Below are 20,551 nucleotides of genomic sequence, written 5' to 3' on the forward strand. Positions count from 1 at the left end.
TGGTCTAGTCCAGACCAGACTTTCCGAGGCCTTCTGTTCCGTTCCGTGCTTCCCGGTGAGTACCGTTGCTGGGGACGCATCTAGACGTGCGCATTGGTTTGTGCCGGTCAAGACGGGTTTGGGTACACAGACCTGGTCTGCACTGTTTCAGCAGTGTATCTGTACTGTTTAGCAGTATATCTAGTATTATGCAGTTAACTAGTTTTATTCTAATTATTATTGTTCGTTTTTAAAATGTTTTCATATGTTTTAAATGTCGTGGTATGAGTGATTGTTCGATCTTCATTACTGTGTTTATTGTATTAATTGTGTTCAAGTCCGAGAAAGAATCAAGTAGCAAGGTTTAAGATGCCGTTATTCTCAAAATTAAGACAGATTAGAACTAGAAAAGGGATACTCGAGGAAGCCGTTCCCGTTCCACCTAGGGACACTCCAGGGTACTTTATGTACCATAAACATGGCCTAGACGCCGTATTATATCTCGATTTGTGGGTAGACTACACCAAGGATTTAGCAGAGAATCAGAGATGGCCCGCCGTTGGGACATGGGATGCAGATTGCATCATGAGAGTAGAAGAAGCATTATGGAGAAAGAAAGCCAGACAGTCACAGAAAGATGCCATTGAATTATGGCGTAAAGAATCGCATAGACGCACAGAGAAAGCGCTCAGTAAAGAAGAGAAAAGTAGGGAGGATTCAGACAAAGCCCGAGAAAACGTATTGGTTGAGGAAGGTATCCGAGTAAAAGCAGAACAAGTAGACAGGCAACGAAACACTCTTATGAATGGTATGTATCCTCTTCTGGCCGAGGGTTTACCTAAGGCCACCCTGGAAGTACCGAAAGATCTGCCACCTCCATTGCTTCCGACTAAATTGCACCCCAAGACTGCAAAGGACATTTTCCTTTCTTCCTATTTAGATGATGTAGCCCCCGAATATGTTAACCCTCCGCCGCCACGCACACCGCCTGCTAATGGCGCTCGACCCCGAGAAAATCTGTCCCCACTCCCGCAGCAACATACTCCTCCGTCCGTTCAAAACTTTCCGCCCGTTCCTTCACTTCTCCCTGCATCTATTCTTCCTACCTTACACCCAACGAATCCTTTTGGACCTAGCACCTCAGGAGGTGCGACAGGAAGTTTTCATACGCCGCCATCAGTGCGTCGATTGACTTATAGGGATTTAGCACACCAACGTACACCGCAAACAGCGAATTATGACATACTTAAAGAGCCTCTTACAGATTGTAGATATGATCCAGTACCAGGTAAAGACGACAGAATGATGCTATCATCAGTACGTCTACGACGAGTTGCGAACTATTTAATGATACTACCAGGAATGATTGATCATCTAGACAAAATATATCACTTTGTCCAAACAGGGCAAGGTCCTGAAAGTATTGGCGAGGCCATGGCATACCAGAAAGTGGACACGCAGAAACTGTTGTTACGCTTCTTTATAAACTGCCTGATAAGACACAGAGATAGGCCAGGTGTAGACGCGGAAGAAATGAGAGCCCTTAACAAATGGGGCCAGAATATAGCAGACGGAAAACATGATAAACAGAATAGTATAGAAAGTATGTACCGAAGGATCCGAAAAACAGTAGAACAAATATGTGAAAGAGAACGACCTGAACGAGAAACAGATGCAGATAAGACTGAGTCCTCGGGGGAGGAGGAACAACTAGAAATGACTACAGGACAATTACAATTACCAGCTAGAGAAATGATAGCGTATGTAGGTAAGGGAAGATCCTTTAATAATTCAATACGTCCGATACGTCCAGAAAGTAAGAGAATTTTTCAAGCAGCCATGTCAAATCCAAAGACCCCCGAACACTTATTTCAGGCTACTGATAAAATACTTCAAGAACGAATGGGGTACCATGTACTCGATTCTATGGACGAACAAGAATTAGCCAGGTCAGCAGTACAATGGGCTGACAGTTCTGAAAAATATAGTGATGATGCGCTAGTACATACGTTTTTGAATCTTTCACCAGACGAACAGCGTTTAGCTGGTATATACATGATACAACATCTCCTTATATTGTGTAAAGGTCAACATTCCGATCCTGGTCCCCTACCTGATATACTGATAGAACTACTCATGAATAAATGGAGAGGTCTAGGTACAGATCTAATTAAAGTAATTCTAGAACATCGACACAGATATAGTGCCTTTCTGTGTCCAGAGCACGATCCAGCTCCCTCCATGGAAAGAAAGACGTATTACATAGACAGACAGAATCCCTTACGCGAAGTGCACCCAGTTAGAAACGATGATAATACTTTTAGACGCGTGTTCGTGTACACGCCTATAACTAAAATAGAACTATTGGAAATGAAAAAAGTAGTGCCCAGCCATGACAGAGATCCAGCAGGTTTTCACCGTGAAATAAAAGACATGTTACTCATGGGTGATTATACCTATCCTGACATTATGAAAATATTGAAAGTATTATTGCCTGCCGGTATTTACGAGAAACTCAAAGAAAAAGAGTGGGAGGTGGGAGAACAAAAGATTGATTGGACAGCATTAGAAAACGAAGAAAATACCCGAACTGCAGGCCTAGGGCTTGGAGACAAAACTAAAGCATTACCAGGATTATTAGTACAAGTATTACCACGTTTATTAACTACGAAAAAGGAAGACTGGGGAGCAATATCAGCTTGCAAACAGAAACCCGATGAAGACACTAGTGATTTTTATTCCCGATTTGAAAAATGTTTTGGTATTAATAGCGGCCTGAAAGCAAGTAGCGATTCATATCCACATCTTTTTGTAACAAAATTAGTCGAGAATTCCTTGCCCCAGGTTAAGAACAGAGTATTAAAGGTAGAGAGCTCTTGGCAAGCTAACACCCCGTCACAAATGTTACAAATGTTACAGTACCATCAGAATAGAATTAGAGAAGAACAAGAACACGAACAAAGACGTATGAAAGACACGAAAATGAAAATGCTCGTCGCCCAGTCAGTTCCAGCTGACAGTCATAAAAAGGGTGCGACACAGTCCAGTAATTCAGCAGTTCCTGTTAAAGGGACATGCAACTATTGTAAACAGCCAGGTCATTATATAAACGATTGTGCAGTTCTAAAACATAATATCTCTACGGGTAAAACAAAGGAGAGACCACGTCCACCCAGACAGGATCAGATCCAACCACAAGTTCCTCAGAATGTACCGCCTATGCAAGCTGCACAACAGACCGTAGCGGTCCCACAGTCACAGCCTATTGCCGCAACACAGAACACGGCACAACAGATGTACCAGTATGCACAAAATGACTATCCAGAGTATCAGCGATACACATGAAACAGCCTAGAGAGGGAAGTTGGCTTACCCCTTATTGAGGTCCCTGTAGATCAAGAGGGTCCTTATGTACATAGTCAAGTATTAGGGAAAGACAGAAAGTTTTTAATTGATACAGGGGCAAGCAGAACGACTATAAGTCACGACGAGGTTCCAGGGGCACCCCTCTCAGGCTCACAGAATGTTTCCCTTGGATTTTCAGGAAAACCTATTGTTAATAAAGTATCGCAACCTCTTCCTCTTGCAGTTGGTCCATTGACACGGACTACAGATCTATTGCTTACAAAATCATGCCCAGAAAACTTGTTAGGTATAAAGACACTGAAAGCTCTAGGAGCTGTAATATGTTGTTCCCCGGAAGGGGTACGACTATTTTTGCGTGACTTCAAAGGTCACTATGTATTTAGAGACATGGATCACAGGTTACAGAATGTCCCTGCACATTTATGGGCACAAGGCCCCACTGATGTAGGTTGTATGCATATTACACCATATCGAGTCACACTCAAAGCAGGAGTGATATTACCACGAATCCGACAATACAAGTTACCTCCAGATGCTGTAGTGGCTTTGCTGCAAATCATTGACGAGCTCATTGTGGTTGTGGAAACCGACTCCAATGTGTGTAATTCTCCTATTATTCCAATTCTTAAACGAACTGATCCAAAAGCACCCCCAGTTTATCGATTGATTATTGATCTGCGCGAATTAAATAAATGCATTGTACCACAATATCCCGTGGTTCCAGATATCTCTTCACTATTGACAGCTATTGATTCAGAAGCAACGTTCTTTACTGTAATTGACCTCAAGAACGCCTTCTTTAGCGTCCCAATTGATCCGGAAAGCCAATATTTGTTCGGATTTAGTTTAAATGGACGAAGCTTCAAATTTGCACGCGCACCTCAAGGATTCACAGAAAGCCCTAGCATTTACAGCCAAGCACTGAAAAGACAACTTGACAGTATCCACATGCCTGTTAACACTGCCCTGCTTCAGTATGTCGATGATCTGCTGATCACCGCCTGAAGCGAACCCGAATGTGAAAAAGCATCACTGACGGTTTTACATTTCCTGGCCGACAAGGGGCACAAGGTGTCCCCTTCGAAGCTGCAATTCTGTGTTCAGCAAGTTGTGTACCTTGGGCACTTGCTGTCCAAGGGGGGGAGACAGCTCACACCTGACCGCATCCAGCTAATTATAAACATGCCACCACCCAAGACACAAAAGGAGGTGCGGGCCTTCATAGGTCTCACTTCGTACTGTAGACAATGGATTCCCCAATATGCATTTCTAGTAAAACCACTCATTCAGTTGACAACCCAGGAGGCAGCGACTTCGACTGTCCTCCCTTGGACTCAGGCACATACACAAGCTTTTGAAGACTTAAAGAAAGCCTTATGTCAAGCACCTGTTTTAGCGACACCATGTTACAGTAAGCCTTTTACACTTTTTGTTACAGAACGCGAAGGTACTGCCTTGTCAGTACTCACTCAGGAACAAGCAGGTTCACACAAGCCGTGTGCTTACTTTTCTAGCACATTAGATCCAGTAGCCCAGGCTCTGCCTACGTGCCTGAAATCAGTCGCAGCGACAGCTTTAGCGATCAGACAAAGCGATTCCATAGTATTAGGACATCAATTTTCAGTGCAAGTTCCACATTCCGTGGAAGTTCTTTTAAACAGAACTCAGACTCAGCACTTGACTATAGCACGACTGACAGGTTACGAATTAACATTGTTCCAGCCACACATAGAAATCAGACGCTGTAGTACATTAAATCCTGCCACACTTTTGCCATTAAGTGGAACAGACCCATTGGCACATGATTGTATTGAAGTCATTACTATTACGACGAAACCCAGACAAGACTTGACAGACGTTCCATTATCAGATCCAGACCTGACACTTTATGTGGATGGTTCATGCATGAGAACAAGTACAGGAGAGTTAGTGGCCGCTTACGCAGTCACGACAGACACCGAAGTTATTGAAACAAATTGTATTGACACATTGTCAGCGCAAGCAGCAGAGCTCATCGCTCTGACACAAGCCTGTATTCAAGCCAGAAATAAAAGAGTCAACATATACACAGATTCACGTTATGCATTCGGAGTTGTACACGACTTCGGAGTCCTTTGGCGAGAGAGAGGTTATTTAACTTCTCACGGTGCCCACATTCAACACGGTCCCCTCATTCAAGCTCTGTTAGATGCAATACATCTGCCTACTTCAATATCCATCATGAAGTGCAAGGCCCATACAAAAATTACCGATATCATTTCCCAGGGTAACGACCTAGCAGACCGAACAGCTAAGCAAACAGCACAGAATCGGACTCATGCAACCGACTTGACAAAGACAATAGGTCCGACATCGACACACTGCATGACAGTTAAGGATCCCGCCCTTGATGTAATCGACATACAGACACATGCTACACCAGAGGAAATCAAGAAATGGACTGAACTAGGAGGGATCCAAACAGATCAGGGATGGATGACGAAGGGAAAATCTACATGGTTTCTCCCCGACTCCATGGTTCAAGTTATCATTAACACAATACATAGTCCAGCACATCTAGGAGAGAAAGCTCTGTTAGACAGTATTCAAAACATTTGGTTTAATAAACACTTACGAGCTGCAGCCAAGCAGAAAGTCCGTACTTGCATGATTTGTTGTCAGTTCAACCCAGGTAAAGGCGTTCCTGTAGAGCAAGGTGGATTTCAACCTCCCGATCAACCTTTTGAAGTCCTCCAGATGGATTATATCCAGATGGAACGTTGTCGAGGATTCAAATATGTCCTCGTAGTTGTATGCGCTCTTTCCCGTTGGACAGAAGCATATCCAGTCTCAGATTACACTGCCCCGACCACTGCCAAGCAGTTGGTTCGTGAATTCTTCCCACGGTATGGTTTGCCCCGTATCGTGTACTCAGATAATGGCCAACCGTTCTCATCCGAGCTAATGAAACATATTTCACTTCTGTTAGGCTATCAATGGAAATTCCACTGTGTCCGGCATCCCGAGGCAGCAGGTCTCGTGGAACGTCATAACCAGACTCTGAAAATTCGACTTTCTAAAATCTGTAGAGAGAAAGGTGTCGACTGGATAGTAGCTCTACCAGTTGCGCTCTTTTACATGAGAATGATAGCACATTCTCGAACAGGGCTATCCCCGTACGAGGTGGTCTTCGGTAGGCCACCAAATATGTGGGGGACGCCTATACCTCGTAAAATCACTGATGTTGATTGTAATATGCTGACAGATTACCTTGCTTCCTTGATGTCTGCACTACAATCTTGCCGTTCACAGGTAGCTGCAGCTTTTCCCGACAACACCGAGGTGAAGCCCCATGAAGTGGTTCCCGGAGATTTTGTTTTCATAAGAAATTTCGACAGGAGGAGCCCGCTGGAGCCTCGCTGGCAAACGCCGAAATTAGTACTCCTGACCACGAGGACAGCAGTGAAGGTCGAGGGTCGCAAGGGTTGGCTACACTCGAGCCATATCAAGAAATTTCATGGACTACCTTCTGATTTAAACTCTCAGCCCTGCCCCCCTCCACAGACTGATTCAAAACTCCCCCTGGTCGAGAACACTGCTGCCCAAAACTATAAACTGAAACTAAGGTCTAGCAAGTCAGACAATTTGATTGTTTAAGTCCTCTCCTAGGTGAATCGGTTAAATTAGTCTCTGACATGTATCCTCTAGACCGAAATCGAGAGAGAGATAGACAGAAACAGCTCAAGAAACGTGCATATTGTAAATTACTTCATAGTCACTGTATAGTGACATTGTTGATTATGTTTTTTCTAAATCTTCTGATTATTGCTGCAAGTATACTGTTGCACATATACTACCCTATTTTCAAGCGTGCACATTCTGCTTCCGATGTTACTGCCGAACACTCTTTTAGCGAATTACCTCCACATGAGTTGCCCTACCGACTTGCGCTGCGCAACAACACATTCATTAGTATGTTACATCACTCCCATCAGGCCAACAACGCTACAAATTGTTGGATATGTGGCCGACTCCCTCCTTATCAGAAATACAAGGGAGTTCTGCCCCTCTTTCCGTATCCATTCACACACAATGGTTCCTGTGGCGCATGGTTTAGTTTGATAAATTCTTTAGATTCAAATACCGTAGTTTACCAGAGCAACTGGGTATGGAGAAACCTGAACTTAGTGTTGCTTAAAGCCTGCTACCCTACCAAGGAGGGACTTCCAAAAAGGACAGGAACTGATCTAGAGAATGAAGTATATGGATTAGGTAATTTTACACTTAACCTCATGATTCTGAATGTTGAAACCGAAGCTGCACCAGTCTTGCCTGCTATGTCCGTATTACCAGTCAAAGGTGAATTATGTGTAAGAAAGAATGGTTCAGTACACTTGGGTCATAGTAAATGTACTACTGTGATCGAATTCAGTGATCAAGGCAAGTCTACATTTAGAGCTTCCCGTCATTCTTACTTCATTTGTGGTCATACCGCATATATACGTTTACCTCTAGGTTGGGATGGTACCTGTTACATTGCATTCCTTCTGCCACCTGTTTTTCTAGCCCCTCCTGATTATCATAGAAATACCCATCTAGTACACAATAGACCCCAGAGAGATCTCCCGATTGTCGACTACACTGAAACGGCATGGGAACAATATACAGACTTCAATAAAGGTCTCTTTCCCTACATAGGTGTTGTCTCTAATAGTAAACTGATACGCAGATTAACGAGAACCCTTGAAGCAGTAGTGAATGAAACTACCTCTGCCCTAGGCAACTTAACAGAGGAGCAGTCTGCGATGCGGATTGTTGTTCTCCAAAATCGTCTTGTCCTTGACGTCATCCTGGCCGATAGGGGCGGAGCCTGTAGAGTCATCGGATCGAGTTGCTGTGTTCTCATTCCAGAAAACGCGCCATCCGTATATAAAGCCATAACTCGTCTTCATAAGATTGCAAGCCAGATACATCAGAATCCAGGCACCTGGACATGGTCCGGTTGGTTCTGGAGCGTGTTGTCAGCCTGGGGATGGAAAGTCCTATCCTTCCTAGGTATTGCCCTTCTCATAGTATTCAGTTGCTGCCTGTGTCTACAATGTGGACCAGCGATTTGCGGCCTGTGTGCCACATCATGTATTCCACACTCAAGTTCTCATTCAAAATCCCGGAAGAAGAAAGAAGAACAAATGATGTTACATGAACAGATTGATGGATTCCTGAGGATCGATATCTCATGAAGGGTCCGTAGGGGACAAGGAGGGAATGAGGAAAGATGAATTTTTATGATCAATTGTGTCGCCTATCTTAGACCCCAACGGCTCCATGTACATGCTACAAGTACATGTATGTTCCCTCCACTTCCAGCTATGAAGACGCAAATACATATGCGTCCAACGTTAACATGTCCTCTTTCAGATCCACCATGAATGGATCGAATATTCCGTTCTTAAGTATGCCTTGCCACCGTCTTTATATGGTGTACCTTTCACGGCTTTCAGCTCTGGCAAGTTAGGCCCTGAATTCTGCCATCGAGCCTTTTCCTGCTTTCTGCCTCTGAATGCTCCAGCCTGGACCTGTATCTGTATCCATGACCTTTGTCTTACTTCCTGCGCGGCTAACGGTGCCTGGCCCGGCCTGTTGCCTGCCAAGACTGTATTCAGCCTTCAAGTTATCTGCTCCGCTCCTCGAGAAATGCATTCCTGTCTAGTAGTTTAGGTAAACATCCTTCCAGCTACAGAAGCAAAGGGCCCGGCCTTACTGTCTCCGTGCAAGTAACTCATAGCTCCTGTTACCATGATAGGCCCATGCCCCCTCGCATCTCATGTAGACACGTAGACGCTTATACACGCACTAGTAGTTAGTATAGGATAGCCTCTGCCTGAGAGACCTTTCCTTCCAGATAATACAGTTCCTTAAACACAAGATATTAGATACGATTTGGGATTAGGTTGTTCTGACATCCCAGACTTCTGTCTCCTCATGTAGGGCTAAATGTCAAGTCCCCTTCACCCTCCAGTTACACGTCAAACACACGTCATGCTACTGTGCGCACATCTCTGCCATGTATTTCTGCTGACTTTGCTGGATTCTCTTATGGATCCACCCACCTGTGACATCCTCATAATGACGTTTCTAAGTACACGCCTATTGTAACGCCTTGATTCATTACGTATGTGTATTCTTATCTCTCTTCTCAACTGTCACGCCTTCTGCATATGTCTTCACTGTAATGCATTTACTATATATATGATGACCTGTCAATAAAGTATTGCCTCTATCCCTTCCCGAACCCTCGTGGTGACGGAATCCGATTGCCTGGTTCGAACCAATTCCTTTGTAAGGAATAAATCCCCTTTTAAAACCTCAAATACCACGGATTCTGCCTCTTATTTTTACTGAGTTATTCTTATTGAATTTTACCGCATAAATTAAGTCTAGGTAATTAAAATTTACCGGTGAAGTCCTACGAAGTCGCAAGTGGAGCTGTGCTATTTTGACGTCCTCGTCAACGAGGGGGAGCTATGAAAAAAGTTTCTGTGGAATGCTGGCACAGGGGTAATTCAAAAGGTGAGGAATCCACAGGCAGGTACTGTATCCACCAGAAAAAGCGCTACAGAAGGTAAGTAACTTGTTCATTAATGTCCCCATTAAGAGTGCCCTGGGATTTTACCTGTTATTTAACTCCTCATAATTACCAATGTCCTGGACTGACCCCCTGTGTGAGGAGACTTGTACATACGGACTGCAGCGTTGCCCTTCTGAGCGGGTGGCTCGGTTGATGGGCGGCGGGTACTACATGGTGGCTCCCCCCTTATGCGGAAGTCTGCTTCCTAGCACTGTGATCCCAAATGTCCTACAAGTGTGAATAATTCTCAACACAGAGATGAAGGATGGAGCAACATGTCTGATGGTGGGAGGGGGTGGGTGGAGTTAGAGGGGGGAGGAAGGGTAGGGGGTGTTTTGTTAACCCATTGACTGTTGGGATAGATAAGAGTAAGGCCTAGCAGGGATGCTTATGGAATTGATTCTTCAGGTAGAGATATAGATCACAACTATCCTAGAACTGTTGTTCAGGTGGATAGCCACTGTAGGAGGCAGAGACATCAAAAGAGAAGTTGCTCCTAGAATGTATAATCGTACATGTAAATGATGCTAAGTAATTCATCAATGTATGAGCACTGTTTCCTCCTAAAGATTATACTGGTGAATGAGTTGTAAATGAATAAAGTTTGTTTAAAAAAAAGATAATAATTACCAATGTCATGGTCCCTGGCTATTCAGGGGTGGGGAGGTTGATAGGGGTTAACGAGCATCACATGTTTTGGGCAATAACATGTACGAATTCGGCTTTTGTGCCGATTCCCACATGTTATGCCCAGGTATTTTTCCTGGAGGCTTTACCTGCTTTTAGCTGGGTAATTAAACTGGTTTTGTTGTAAGAACTATGCAAACTCATAGGTTCAAATCCAAGCAAGGTAGATTTTCATTGTTCTAAGTAGATACACCAGTGACTACATCTTTGTTAAAAGTACACACATGCGCAGTGAGTGTAATGACGTCTGAGGACGGTCAGGTTGAAGTTAAAGTGGGGTCAGTGTCCTGAAAATGTTTTCAAAGATTTTTTTTAATTTTGCTTTCCTAAATTATCTGGTTATTTTTGCGAATTACTACGGGGCTGCATGAAGAGTAAATTCAGTGTATGGTATTGTGTTATTCAGTACTTTTGTTCCCAAGGGTTGCTTCCCTGTAGTACAACTTATCTTACTGTTCTTATCTTTTTAGGGGGGAAGTCCTATCCAAAGCTGGCCCTGACGAAACAGTCACATACACTGAAATTGGTAAGAAAAATGTTGTTGACAGTTTTTGTTTGCGTCGATTGTTTAAGCTTAAAGCTACTTTAGTAACAGTGTAGGCAAATGTCAGTGTCTATGCTGGGTTTTCCATGAGCATTCACACAAGGATTGTATATTCATATTGCTTTTGCACAGTTAACTTGCTCATGAAGTGTAATTAGCATTTTGAAAATTCTTTTTTGCAGTGGTACTGTCCGTGTCATTCCTGTAGGACCATCATTTATACATGCTGCAGAACTGCCAACTCACACAATGCCATGGTGTGTCGCACAATATCAGCTCTCTTTACAGGGTCAAGTGATGGGGAGCCGATCAGGAAACCACTGCAAAGAGTGGATTTTCAGCTCTCTTTAGAGGCTGTTGTGTGAAACACCCCAGAACACTGGCATCGTCATCAGCAAGCTTTTTTTTCATGATGGGGTTTGGATGGTGTAAAAAAGTAGGATCTGCTTTTTATGGTTACTCCCACTTTTTGCTTGATGTGATGCTGTTTTGACTAGTCTGACTGGGATCCTGCTAATCAGGACCCCAACCTATCTGCTTTCTCCCTAAAGTGTTATATTATGTACATAGATACACTCCAGATTGGTACTGGAGTACCCTTGTCAATCCATAGTATATGGTACCCATGTACCCAGGGCATAGGTACCCCAGAGGCCTCCAATGTGCTGAAGCATGTATTATGCCACCCATGAGAGGCCATGAAAAATGGGACTACAGGACTGCCATTGCAGCCTGTGTAAGGTCGTGCATGCACCACTTACTAAAGATATAGGTTTACTATGTCTAAGGGTCACTGCATTTAAAACCTATAAGTTACCCCAATAGCAGGCCTTTACAATCCTGAAGGCAGGGTGCTTGGTTCTAAGTGAGAGGGTGCCCCTGCATGAGCAGGACACCCCTGCAGCCTATGGAATTCATTCTCCCAGGTTGTCAGTGAAGCCGCCATATACTAATAAAGAGGGGCATTATTGGACCACGTGATGACCATCTTGAAAACGGCTGCAACAAACCCTATCGTGTTTGGTATCAAAGGAAGGCCTTCTGTGGGACCCTCGGTGTTCCTGGTACCAGCCATCTAGCTCCGGACAGCACGAAATGGTTTCTGTCGACCAGAGACGCATTTCTGCTGAGCCAAACTTGAGCAGGGGAAGGCAGAACAATAGACATCCTGTCACAGGGAGATGTGACCACCTCCCAGACAGAATTTAATTTATTAGGACTGGGTGGGTGCACTTGCCAGCGCCTGGAAGTCTGCATGAGGGGCACATTGGGTGTCCCTGTGAATAGTCCAGTTCAAACCAGTCCTGCGATCCATTGGCTCACACTGTGGCACGAAACTGGACAAAGGACATGGGAGTAACCTCCCCCCTGTCCAGACCCTCCCCTGGTAGGGTTCCCTGAATCTTTCCAACCCTCTCCAGTGGGTATTTAAGGGCTTACCTGACTGTAGAACCTTAGATTCGTCATGGACAAGATTCTAATTGAAACCACTGCACTTCTACCGTCTGGGCACTCTGGATTTCGTTTGGGCTTGACTTCGTCCCCCTTCCAGTCTGCTGCATCATCTGTGCCTGTGCATCCTGCAGGGACCTTCCAAGGCCTGTGGAGCATCAAGGACAACCGAAGTAATCTCCCTTGGAGTGAAGGAGCCACTCCCCTGCGTTCGCAGGCACCGTAACGAAGACGACCGGTCTGCAGATCCCGAGCTCCTCCAGACTTTGCAGGCTCTGCAACTCAGGTGGTGGTTTTCCTCAGCCCGAGGCCTGCTCTCCCCTCTGACCAAGTTGAGGCCAGCAGCTCAAGTGGCGGTTACAATAACCGAGTCCCTGGGTACCGCGTCACCTTTGCAGTTGCAAAGGCTTGTTGACATCTTTGCAAGAAGATCTTCAGGCTCCAAGTAGCCCCAACCCAGAGCACCTCCTGTGACCAAACTCTTCGGCCACACCGCATTGTGTGCATCGTGGTCTGCCTCTTTTGGTGAGCTGCTTGATGTCCTCTCGCAACTTCTGTGCGGTTGGCCTGTGGATCCATTTGAGGGTCACCTTTGATTTCCTTGGGCTCCCCTGATTGCTTGGGGCCTGCCCTGACTCCCCTGCTTGTGGTGAGTCTCCTGGACCTTGCTGGTCCGAACCGTACACTTTTTTGACTTCCTGATTGGGTTGCTTTTGCCAAGGTTTGCTGGTGCTCCCGCCGGACACCGACCCCTCAGCTCTCGACTTCCTTCGTGGTACAGCTCGTATCCGGCTCCTGGTCCTCACAGTTGCAGAGTCAAGGTCATGGACATCTCTCCTGAAGCACCCAACATCGGTGGGTATTCGTCTCCTGAGCCCCTGGTCACTCCCAAGTGACCCAGACTCTGTCCCCTCTGCTTTCAGGTACTCTTCGACAAGAATCCACGTTTGGATTCCCACGGACACTTTCGCCTCTTCCAGCAGCGGCACTTTACTGAAATCCCCCATTGGGTTAGACGGTGGTTTCCGACACCACTTCAAACCTATGCACCTGGCTTCCCTGGGTACTTCGGTAACCACAGGTGGGGTGGCTCTCCAACCTTGTGTCTTCCACTGGGTCTCGTCAGGGTACACTGGGAAGGGTCCCTAATCTTTAAAATTCCAACCACGACTTGCACATAAACTTGTATGGAGCACGCAGTCGTTTTCACAGACTGCACATGCACACCGTGGGGTCCCTATTTGCTCACCTTGGGTGGTTCCTTGGGGTCCCAGCAATTCTACGTCCTCTCGACATTGTCCTGACTCTAATCGTGGTTCTTATACCACTTTCTTAGTATATGGTTTGGTCCCCCCTGTGTATTACTGCTATTTACTGTGATTTCTTTGCTAAGGTATTGTGTGATTTGTGTCTATCTCTGTGTGGGAGATACTGGAACGTACTAGATAGTGTTATATAATAAATACATATTTTTATAACTACTATGTGGTTCTCTTTTCATTTACTCTATACTGTAAGATTGCATTCTGGTAAAACAAGCTGCTTTACACTCCTTCAAGACTAAGCCTGAAGGCTGCTCATCAGCTACCACTTGAATAGCTTTCTAAGGTTGTCGGAGACCTCTTAAATCCCCATAAGATATGTCTGGGCTGGTGCAAGGTGCCCACTTACATTAGTGGACCTCATATACCAGGCCAACCTCTCACACATGGGCAAGAGGGGGCAGAAGTGTCTCTTAGATGGTTCTCGGCATGAGCCCCTTGCTCTCCAAGGCCTCACTCCCTCCTCACACTGTGAATTTTTAGGTCGATCGACCTGTTATATCTCTTCTGTGGGGTTTGGCAAACCCACCGATTGCCATTGGTTACTATCTGTGGCATTTAGAAATGCTGGCTTGTTATTGGTGTATTTGTGTAAATGTCCCTCCTTTGCGTGCTTAGTTTGGTCCCTGGCAATTTCACTCAGAGAAAGTTTTGTTTGGTCATTACACTGTACAGCGTGTGATGGCCTCTCCACCTTGTTTTGGGTTTTCATTCCTTGGCTACTTTCATTGTGTTAGTGGCCCCTGACAGTTTCACATCACTTGATTGTAACTTGTTCTTAGCGCAGCAAATCTTTCAACCATCCCGAGTAATGCTGCAATAAAACAAAACATGGCCAGGTGACAGCTGAATATGCATTCTTTTCATTGGTTATCTCCTTTGGGACAAACACAGGGGGCGTAAGGATTGCGTGAGAGGCTCAGAGCAAAGATAGATTGAAGCGCAGCCGAATATTGAGCAGGCCACTAGCAGAATGATGCTTTTCTGCTGTCCATGGATGAGTATTCTCAAGAAGACGAGTTGTGGACGGTATCCAGCTTTGTGTTTTTTATTTGTGTAGCGCTTTGTGCTACTGAGCTACTAAATGCGTTCAGGGAGAAAGGAGAGACGCAAAGAGAGACAAGATAGTGAGATGGGGTTAGTGGATGGAGATCTGCCCCAAAAACACTACCATTTCACTGGACCCAGCAGTGCAAATCCCTCTTTCATTATGAAGTTTTTTTGAAACAGGGCGGTATTTATTACTTCATCGAAGGGCTGGTACTACTTTAAGAAAGCTGTAATTTGCCCCGACTCCACAAAGGGCCATAAAAGGTTGCAGATTATAGCAAATTACCTCAAAATGGCCTCGTTTCTGGAGAATGGGAGCGTGCAAAAGGCAAAATTTGCCAGTATCTCAGAACATCCCTGCAGCAGAGCAGATGTGCATTGTTTTTGTGTATGTATTAAACAAAACAAGGTTCAGGTCCTGGCCATCACTGTACAAGCTGTGTGATCTAGGGCAATACACTTGTACCTGCTGATATCTCAATTGTAATTTCAACAAACAAAGAAATTTCAAGTTTCCAAACGTTACAGCCAAAAGTGGTCTGACAATTCGGGCACAAATGTGAGATGGGGGATGGCGCAAGACGAGGCTTTGTCATAAAATGAGTGTTGCATGGGAGACTCAGCAGTAACTCCCTGTGAACCTGCCCCTGCTGACACTATTGATTGTGCGATGACTCATGTCTGAAATGTTGATGCTACAATTGCAGTCTTCTCTGTGGAAAGCGCGTCTTGGAGCTACGTCGTTATATCAATTGCAAAAGAAATAAAAAATCATTACCACAAAAGAGTCTGACGACTAACCCGAGGACTGTGGCCCTTTTTTTTTTTTTTGTATCCTCATATGACCTCCATAGATACGACCTCTCAACCTGTACCACCCTTGTAGTTTTTTATCTAATGGTTGTAGACTCAGCTGATGGTGTATGTGTGGAACCCAACCACACCACTCATCGGGAGCTGACCGAAAGGTCTAATCATAGGATAGATAGCTAGTTTAATCACTGACTGAGTCATCTAAAAGGTTCCAAAACAACCCCACGTCTATCCTACCCTTATTCTGATAGACCTTTTGGTCTAAGTCTCTAAAATAACGTACCGCGTTCCACCAGGCTCTCCAAGTTGGAGGGAGGACCTGACGCCAAAGCTTACAAATTTCTCTTCTTGCCAAAAGAACAAGATAGAATACCAATTTACTCTCGGGCCCCGAAAGCACCAACAGACCATCAGGCTTCAACATTATACCAAAAATAATAAAAGAAAGGCTCACCTCAACCTCCATGCCCAGCACATCAGACAAGGTCTTACCCACACTGCCCCAGAACTCTTGAATCTGGGGGCAAGCTGCAAAAATGTGAACGTCATCCGCGTTCGGGGCCCCACATCTCGTACAGTTGGCCTCTCCACCGCCCCTTATTTTGGCGAGCTTCAAGGGCGACCAATATATCCTGTGCAGTGTAAAGAAATGATTTTTCCGAGGACTGTGGCCCTTTAGTAGGACTCGTTAAAGCGGCAAAATAATCTGAAGGCTCATGACGTCACTGCTTGTAAATGCATGAGACTTTCTTCTAATCCAAATTGCCCCCTTTTACCTAATTGTGGTATCAAGGGTAAAGTCTTTTTATCTTTGGCTCCTCAGATCCCATATATGACCGTTTTTTAGCTACACCTTGTTTAATGAACATTTTACCCACGAACTGAATGGTGCTCATTTTGCCAACCTTTGGATGATGAAAGGCCGAGCTGGTGCAGCTATGATTTAAATATACAAGCTCTGCACCTCCCCGCCATAGGGATGAAACAAGGAGACAAGCTCAGTCAGGGTTCAAGTTGGTGACCTAAATGTTACACACAGACATCTTCTGCAGGTGCATTAAGCCACTGAGCTATCCCGCCAGCTACTTTTGGTTTTTAACAGCCCGCCACAGACCCAGAACCAGTACTCAACATTTGAAGACGAGGTTGAGCCAGTCTCCTATGACGGCCACCCAGATGAGCTTGATACCCACCGCCTCGCAGAGGTGGAACCAGATGGGGAAGAAACTCTTGTCAATGCGAGACCGATTGCATTGCAAATGCTTGTTTTTTAAGTTGGCAGGTCCGGTGCAGTGTGTGAGCTACATTGGATGGTTGTTTATCAGTTACAAAGAGTAGATGAGTTGCTAGTATTGCTGTCTCCTCTCTAGTCAGCTTGACTGATGAAACCTTTTTAACTTTCAAAAGATTTTGCCGTTATGTTGCATAATATAGAATAGTTAAGATAAAAGGCTGGTGTTTTACTTTACTCCTTCAGCTTGCTTCCATAACACCAGATTTGTGTTGAGATGATGACGCAGTACTGCAGATCCTTATTTCTGCCAAAAGCTCACTTCTGTCTTCCATCCCTTTTCACCGACTGGCACACCAAGCAGGAATATCAATTCTCTATTACATTGCAAACAACATTCTGATCATATCTGTGTTCTCTGCTAGCTGAATACTGGAAGCTGAATGTGGATGAGTCCACATTATTCCTATTTTTTCAATTTATTTTAGAGGAGCTTCCTTGTATGGTCTTGTTAATCCACAAATTGCTCTAGGACTGCAATATGTGCTTAGATCTGTTTTTGCACTCCCCACCAATTTATTATTACAGAAGGGATCTATCTGATAGAGACTTCTAGCTGCAGATTCCTTACCTATGGATATCCCAAGCGTCAGACTGGATCCAGAAACTTTTTCTGAGCAATATCCTTGCGCGAGACGTCGGGTGGCTCCATTCGGCTCCACGTGACGTTGGCGACGGTAGTGTAAGTTATGACGTTGCGGTGCCTATATAGGAGCCACCCAGGTGCGCGGACGTCAGGTCTTTTCTTTCCGCGCCAGTTAAGCGTCGATCCGGCAAGAAGTACCCCTCTGCCGCTTTTTCGCAGGCTTTTTCTCGACTGTGTCGATATTTTTGGATTCGACTTTGTGTGCGGGGGATGTGTTCGAGAAAGACAGGTTTCAAACCATGCGGGACTTGTTCCCACATGATGTCGGTCACCGATCCCCACTGCGTATGTCTGTGGTGTCTTGAATGCGACCACGATACGAGGTTGTGTTCAGAATGTCGGTCGATGGCCGGAAGACCTTGATGGAGCAAGCGATGAATGTGCTTGTAGCCCGGCAGTCGACACCGTCAAGCGAGACTCCGAGGAGGTCACGGTCCCGTTCGAAGAAGAGGAGGTCGCGGGACCGCTCACATAGCCCTAAGTCCTCTTCCTCCCATTCAAAGTCCTCTGGACACTCGGGGAAGAGGCACAAGAAGAAGAATAAGACAAAGTGGACTTCGACTTTACATCAACTGGCGTCTGTCGTTGAGAAGGGATAAGGAGCACCAACGCTCTACGCACGGTTCTGCGGAGTCGGAGCCAGAGTCGACTTCGTGCCTTCCACCCTTTCCGGGAGCCGGAGCGACTGGAAAGGCAGTGCAGAAAAGGACCATCTCTCGCGCGGTCGTTTTCTGCATTAAAATCTATTACGCCTTGGCGAAGAAGCAGCCCCCTGAGTGATTAAGGGCCCACTCCATGAGGGGAAAGGCTGCGACTACAGCCTTGGCTCAGGGTGTCCCAGTCCAAGACATCTGTCAGGCAGCAACGTGGGCATCATTGCACACTGTTGCGGGGTGGGAAGAACGGAACGGAGGCTATGATGGATTAGTGAAGGTTTTATTTTGCTCAAGAACTGTTTCCTTCTCCACACAAGAGAACTAGCATTAACTGGGTTTTGGGTTTTCTTTTCCTCCCAAGTTAGTCCTTTCCGGGATCCAGTCCGGTCTTCTTTCTTGCTCCACTGGCGTCTGGTCCCAGGGAACTCCGTGGTGGCGTAGGAAAAAAAATAACAGGAGAACCGGTATGACGGCGTGACTATAAGGACGCTTTTAGGGACGGGAGTGAAGGAGCACCAAACACGTGTCACACATCTATGAAAAAGTGAAAAGTGCTTAGGGAAAAAGGTGGAGGTGGGTGACAGAGAGAGGGACCCGGTTGTTACACCGTTCGTCTATCCCGCCCTCCTATCCAATCCACAAACTGTCTCCGTACCTTGGTTAGCCACGCTCCTCCTGGAGCGTGGCGGGTCATATCGCGTGTATTTCTCCTTCGGCTGCCGTCGGGATTCCAGGAACTCCCTTTGTACTGGTAGGAACTTCCTCCAGAATCTTCTTTTCCCCTAAGGACGCCACTCCGCAGAATGTCGCAGCCGAGTCTCCAGCGGTTGCTTTCTCTCCAGTGTTTGAACACCTGGACTTCCGGGTTTCCCTGTTCATGAACACTGGGAACTCCGTGATGTCATCATGGGGCGGAGTTTCGTGTTCTGATGCTTCCCAATTAAAGGGACCTTCTTGGTTATTCCCATATGTGTCCTGAAGCGATGGGGACGGCAAACTCCACTCGTCCTGTGGGGAAAGAACAAGAGGGGAAAAAGGAGAGTTTGTAGTTCCCCAGTCCAGATTATTATTGCATTCCTCTTTCGTTGTCCTCACCCGGTCACACACACGTTCGCAAAACATTATTGCCTTGATGGTCAAGTGCGCACGAACTGTCATTTTGCCCGTCCAGTCCTGCAAGACTTATTAGTTTAGATCATGAGTCCGCAACCCACCGCAGGGATGGTATGGCTCGGGCATCTGATTCAAAGGTAAGGAATCTGCAGCTAGAAGTCTCTATCTGATGAACAAGTTACTTACCTACGGTAACACATTTTCTAGTAGAGACTCTATCTCGCTGCATATTCCTTACAGCCCACCCATGCCTCCCCGCTTTGCATACTGTTGTAGTAGGACTAGGGTTGTTTTACCCCTTTCAGGGCCCAAGTTTTGCACACGACTATGTCAGTAACTTTGTGGCTCTGCGCTTCTGGCATGGAAAATACGAAAAGTACTGACGTCCGCGCGCCTTGGTGGTGCCTATATAGGCACGCAACGTCCTAACCAACGCTGACGATGTCACGCATAGCCACCCACCGTCACACGCAAGGGGTATTGCTCAGCAAAAGTTTCCGGATCCAGTCTGATGCCTGGGAAATCCAAAGATAAGGAATCTGCAACTGGATAAAGTCTCTACCAGATAATACATTACCGAAGGTAAGTAACTTGTTTGTTAATGCTTATGTGGCATCATATGTAATACTCTTTCACAGGCACAAATGTACTGTCCTTTCCCAGGACAGTAGGTGGTCCCTCATTTTTATGTGGGCCTGAACCCTTGCATATGTAGGAATGAGTGTGCATGTGAGCCAGCTTCATGTTAAAGCATGGACATGGTTAAAAAGGAACTTACATTTTGGTGCCCTATTATTGTCTTCCATTTCTCGGAAGCTGGAGCCACTTATCATCAAGTGTTGTCCTCCACGGGAGTGGATGGATGATCTAACTCCTAGGCTCTTGGGACTCTGACACCTTCCTCAGCTCAGGGGCCTCACCTCTGTGCTCTTGACAGACCAGACTGTAGCAAGCAAGGGAACGCCCTTGTGCAGCGGCTGCATGGAATAAAGGTGCACACCATGTCGTCTGATACGATGGTAAAT

The 20,551-nt window shown here is 45.7% G+C and overlaps 1 protein-coding gene across 4 annotated transcripts in view; it reads left to right on the forward strand.

Annotated features, from left to right (window-relative positions):
- Positions 1-20,551, forward strand: part of NIT2 (nitrilase family member 2) — a 409,012-nt gene that overhangs the window by 348,613 nt on the left and 39,848 nt on the right. For all 4 annotated transcript variants that reach the window (XM_085622466.1, XM_085622465.1, XM_085622464.1 and 1 more), the window contains one exon: positions 11,110-11,165. In XM_085622466.1, the coding sequence (XP_085478592.1) occupies positions 11,110-11,165 (56 nt within the window). The remainder of the gene's footprint in view (positions 1-11,109; positions 11,166-20,551) is intronic.

This window comes from Triturus cristatus, chromosome 8 (assembly GCF_964204655.1).
Source record: "Triturus cristatus chromosome 8, aTriCri1.1, whole genome shotgun sequence".
In the NCBI taxonomy this organism is placed as follows: Eukaryota; Metazoa; Chordata; class Amphibia; order Caudata; family Salamandridae; genus Triturus; species Triturus cristatus.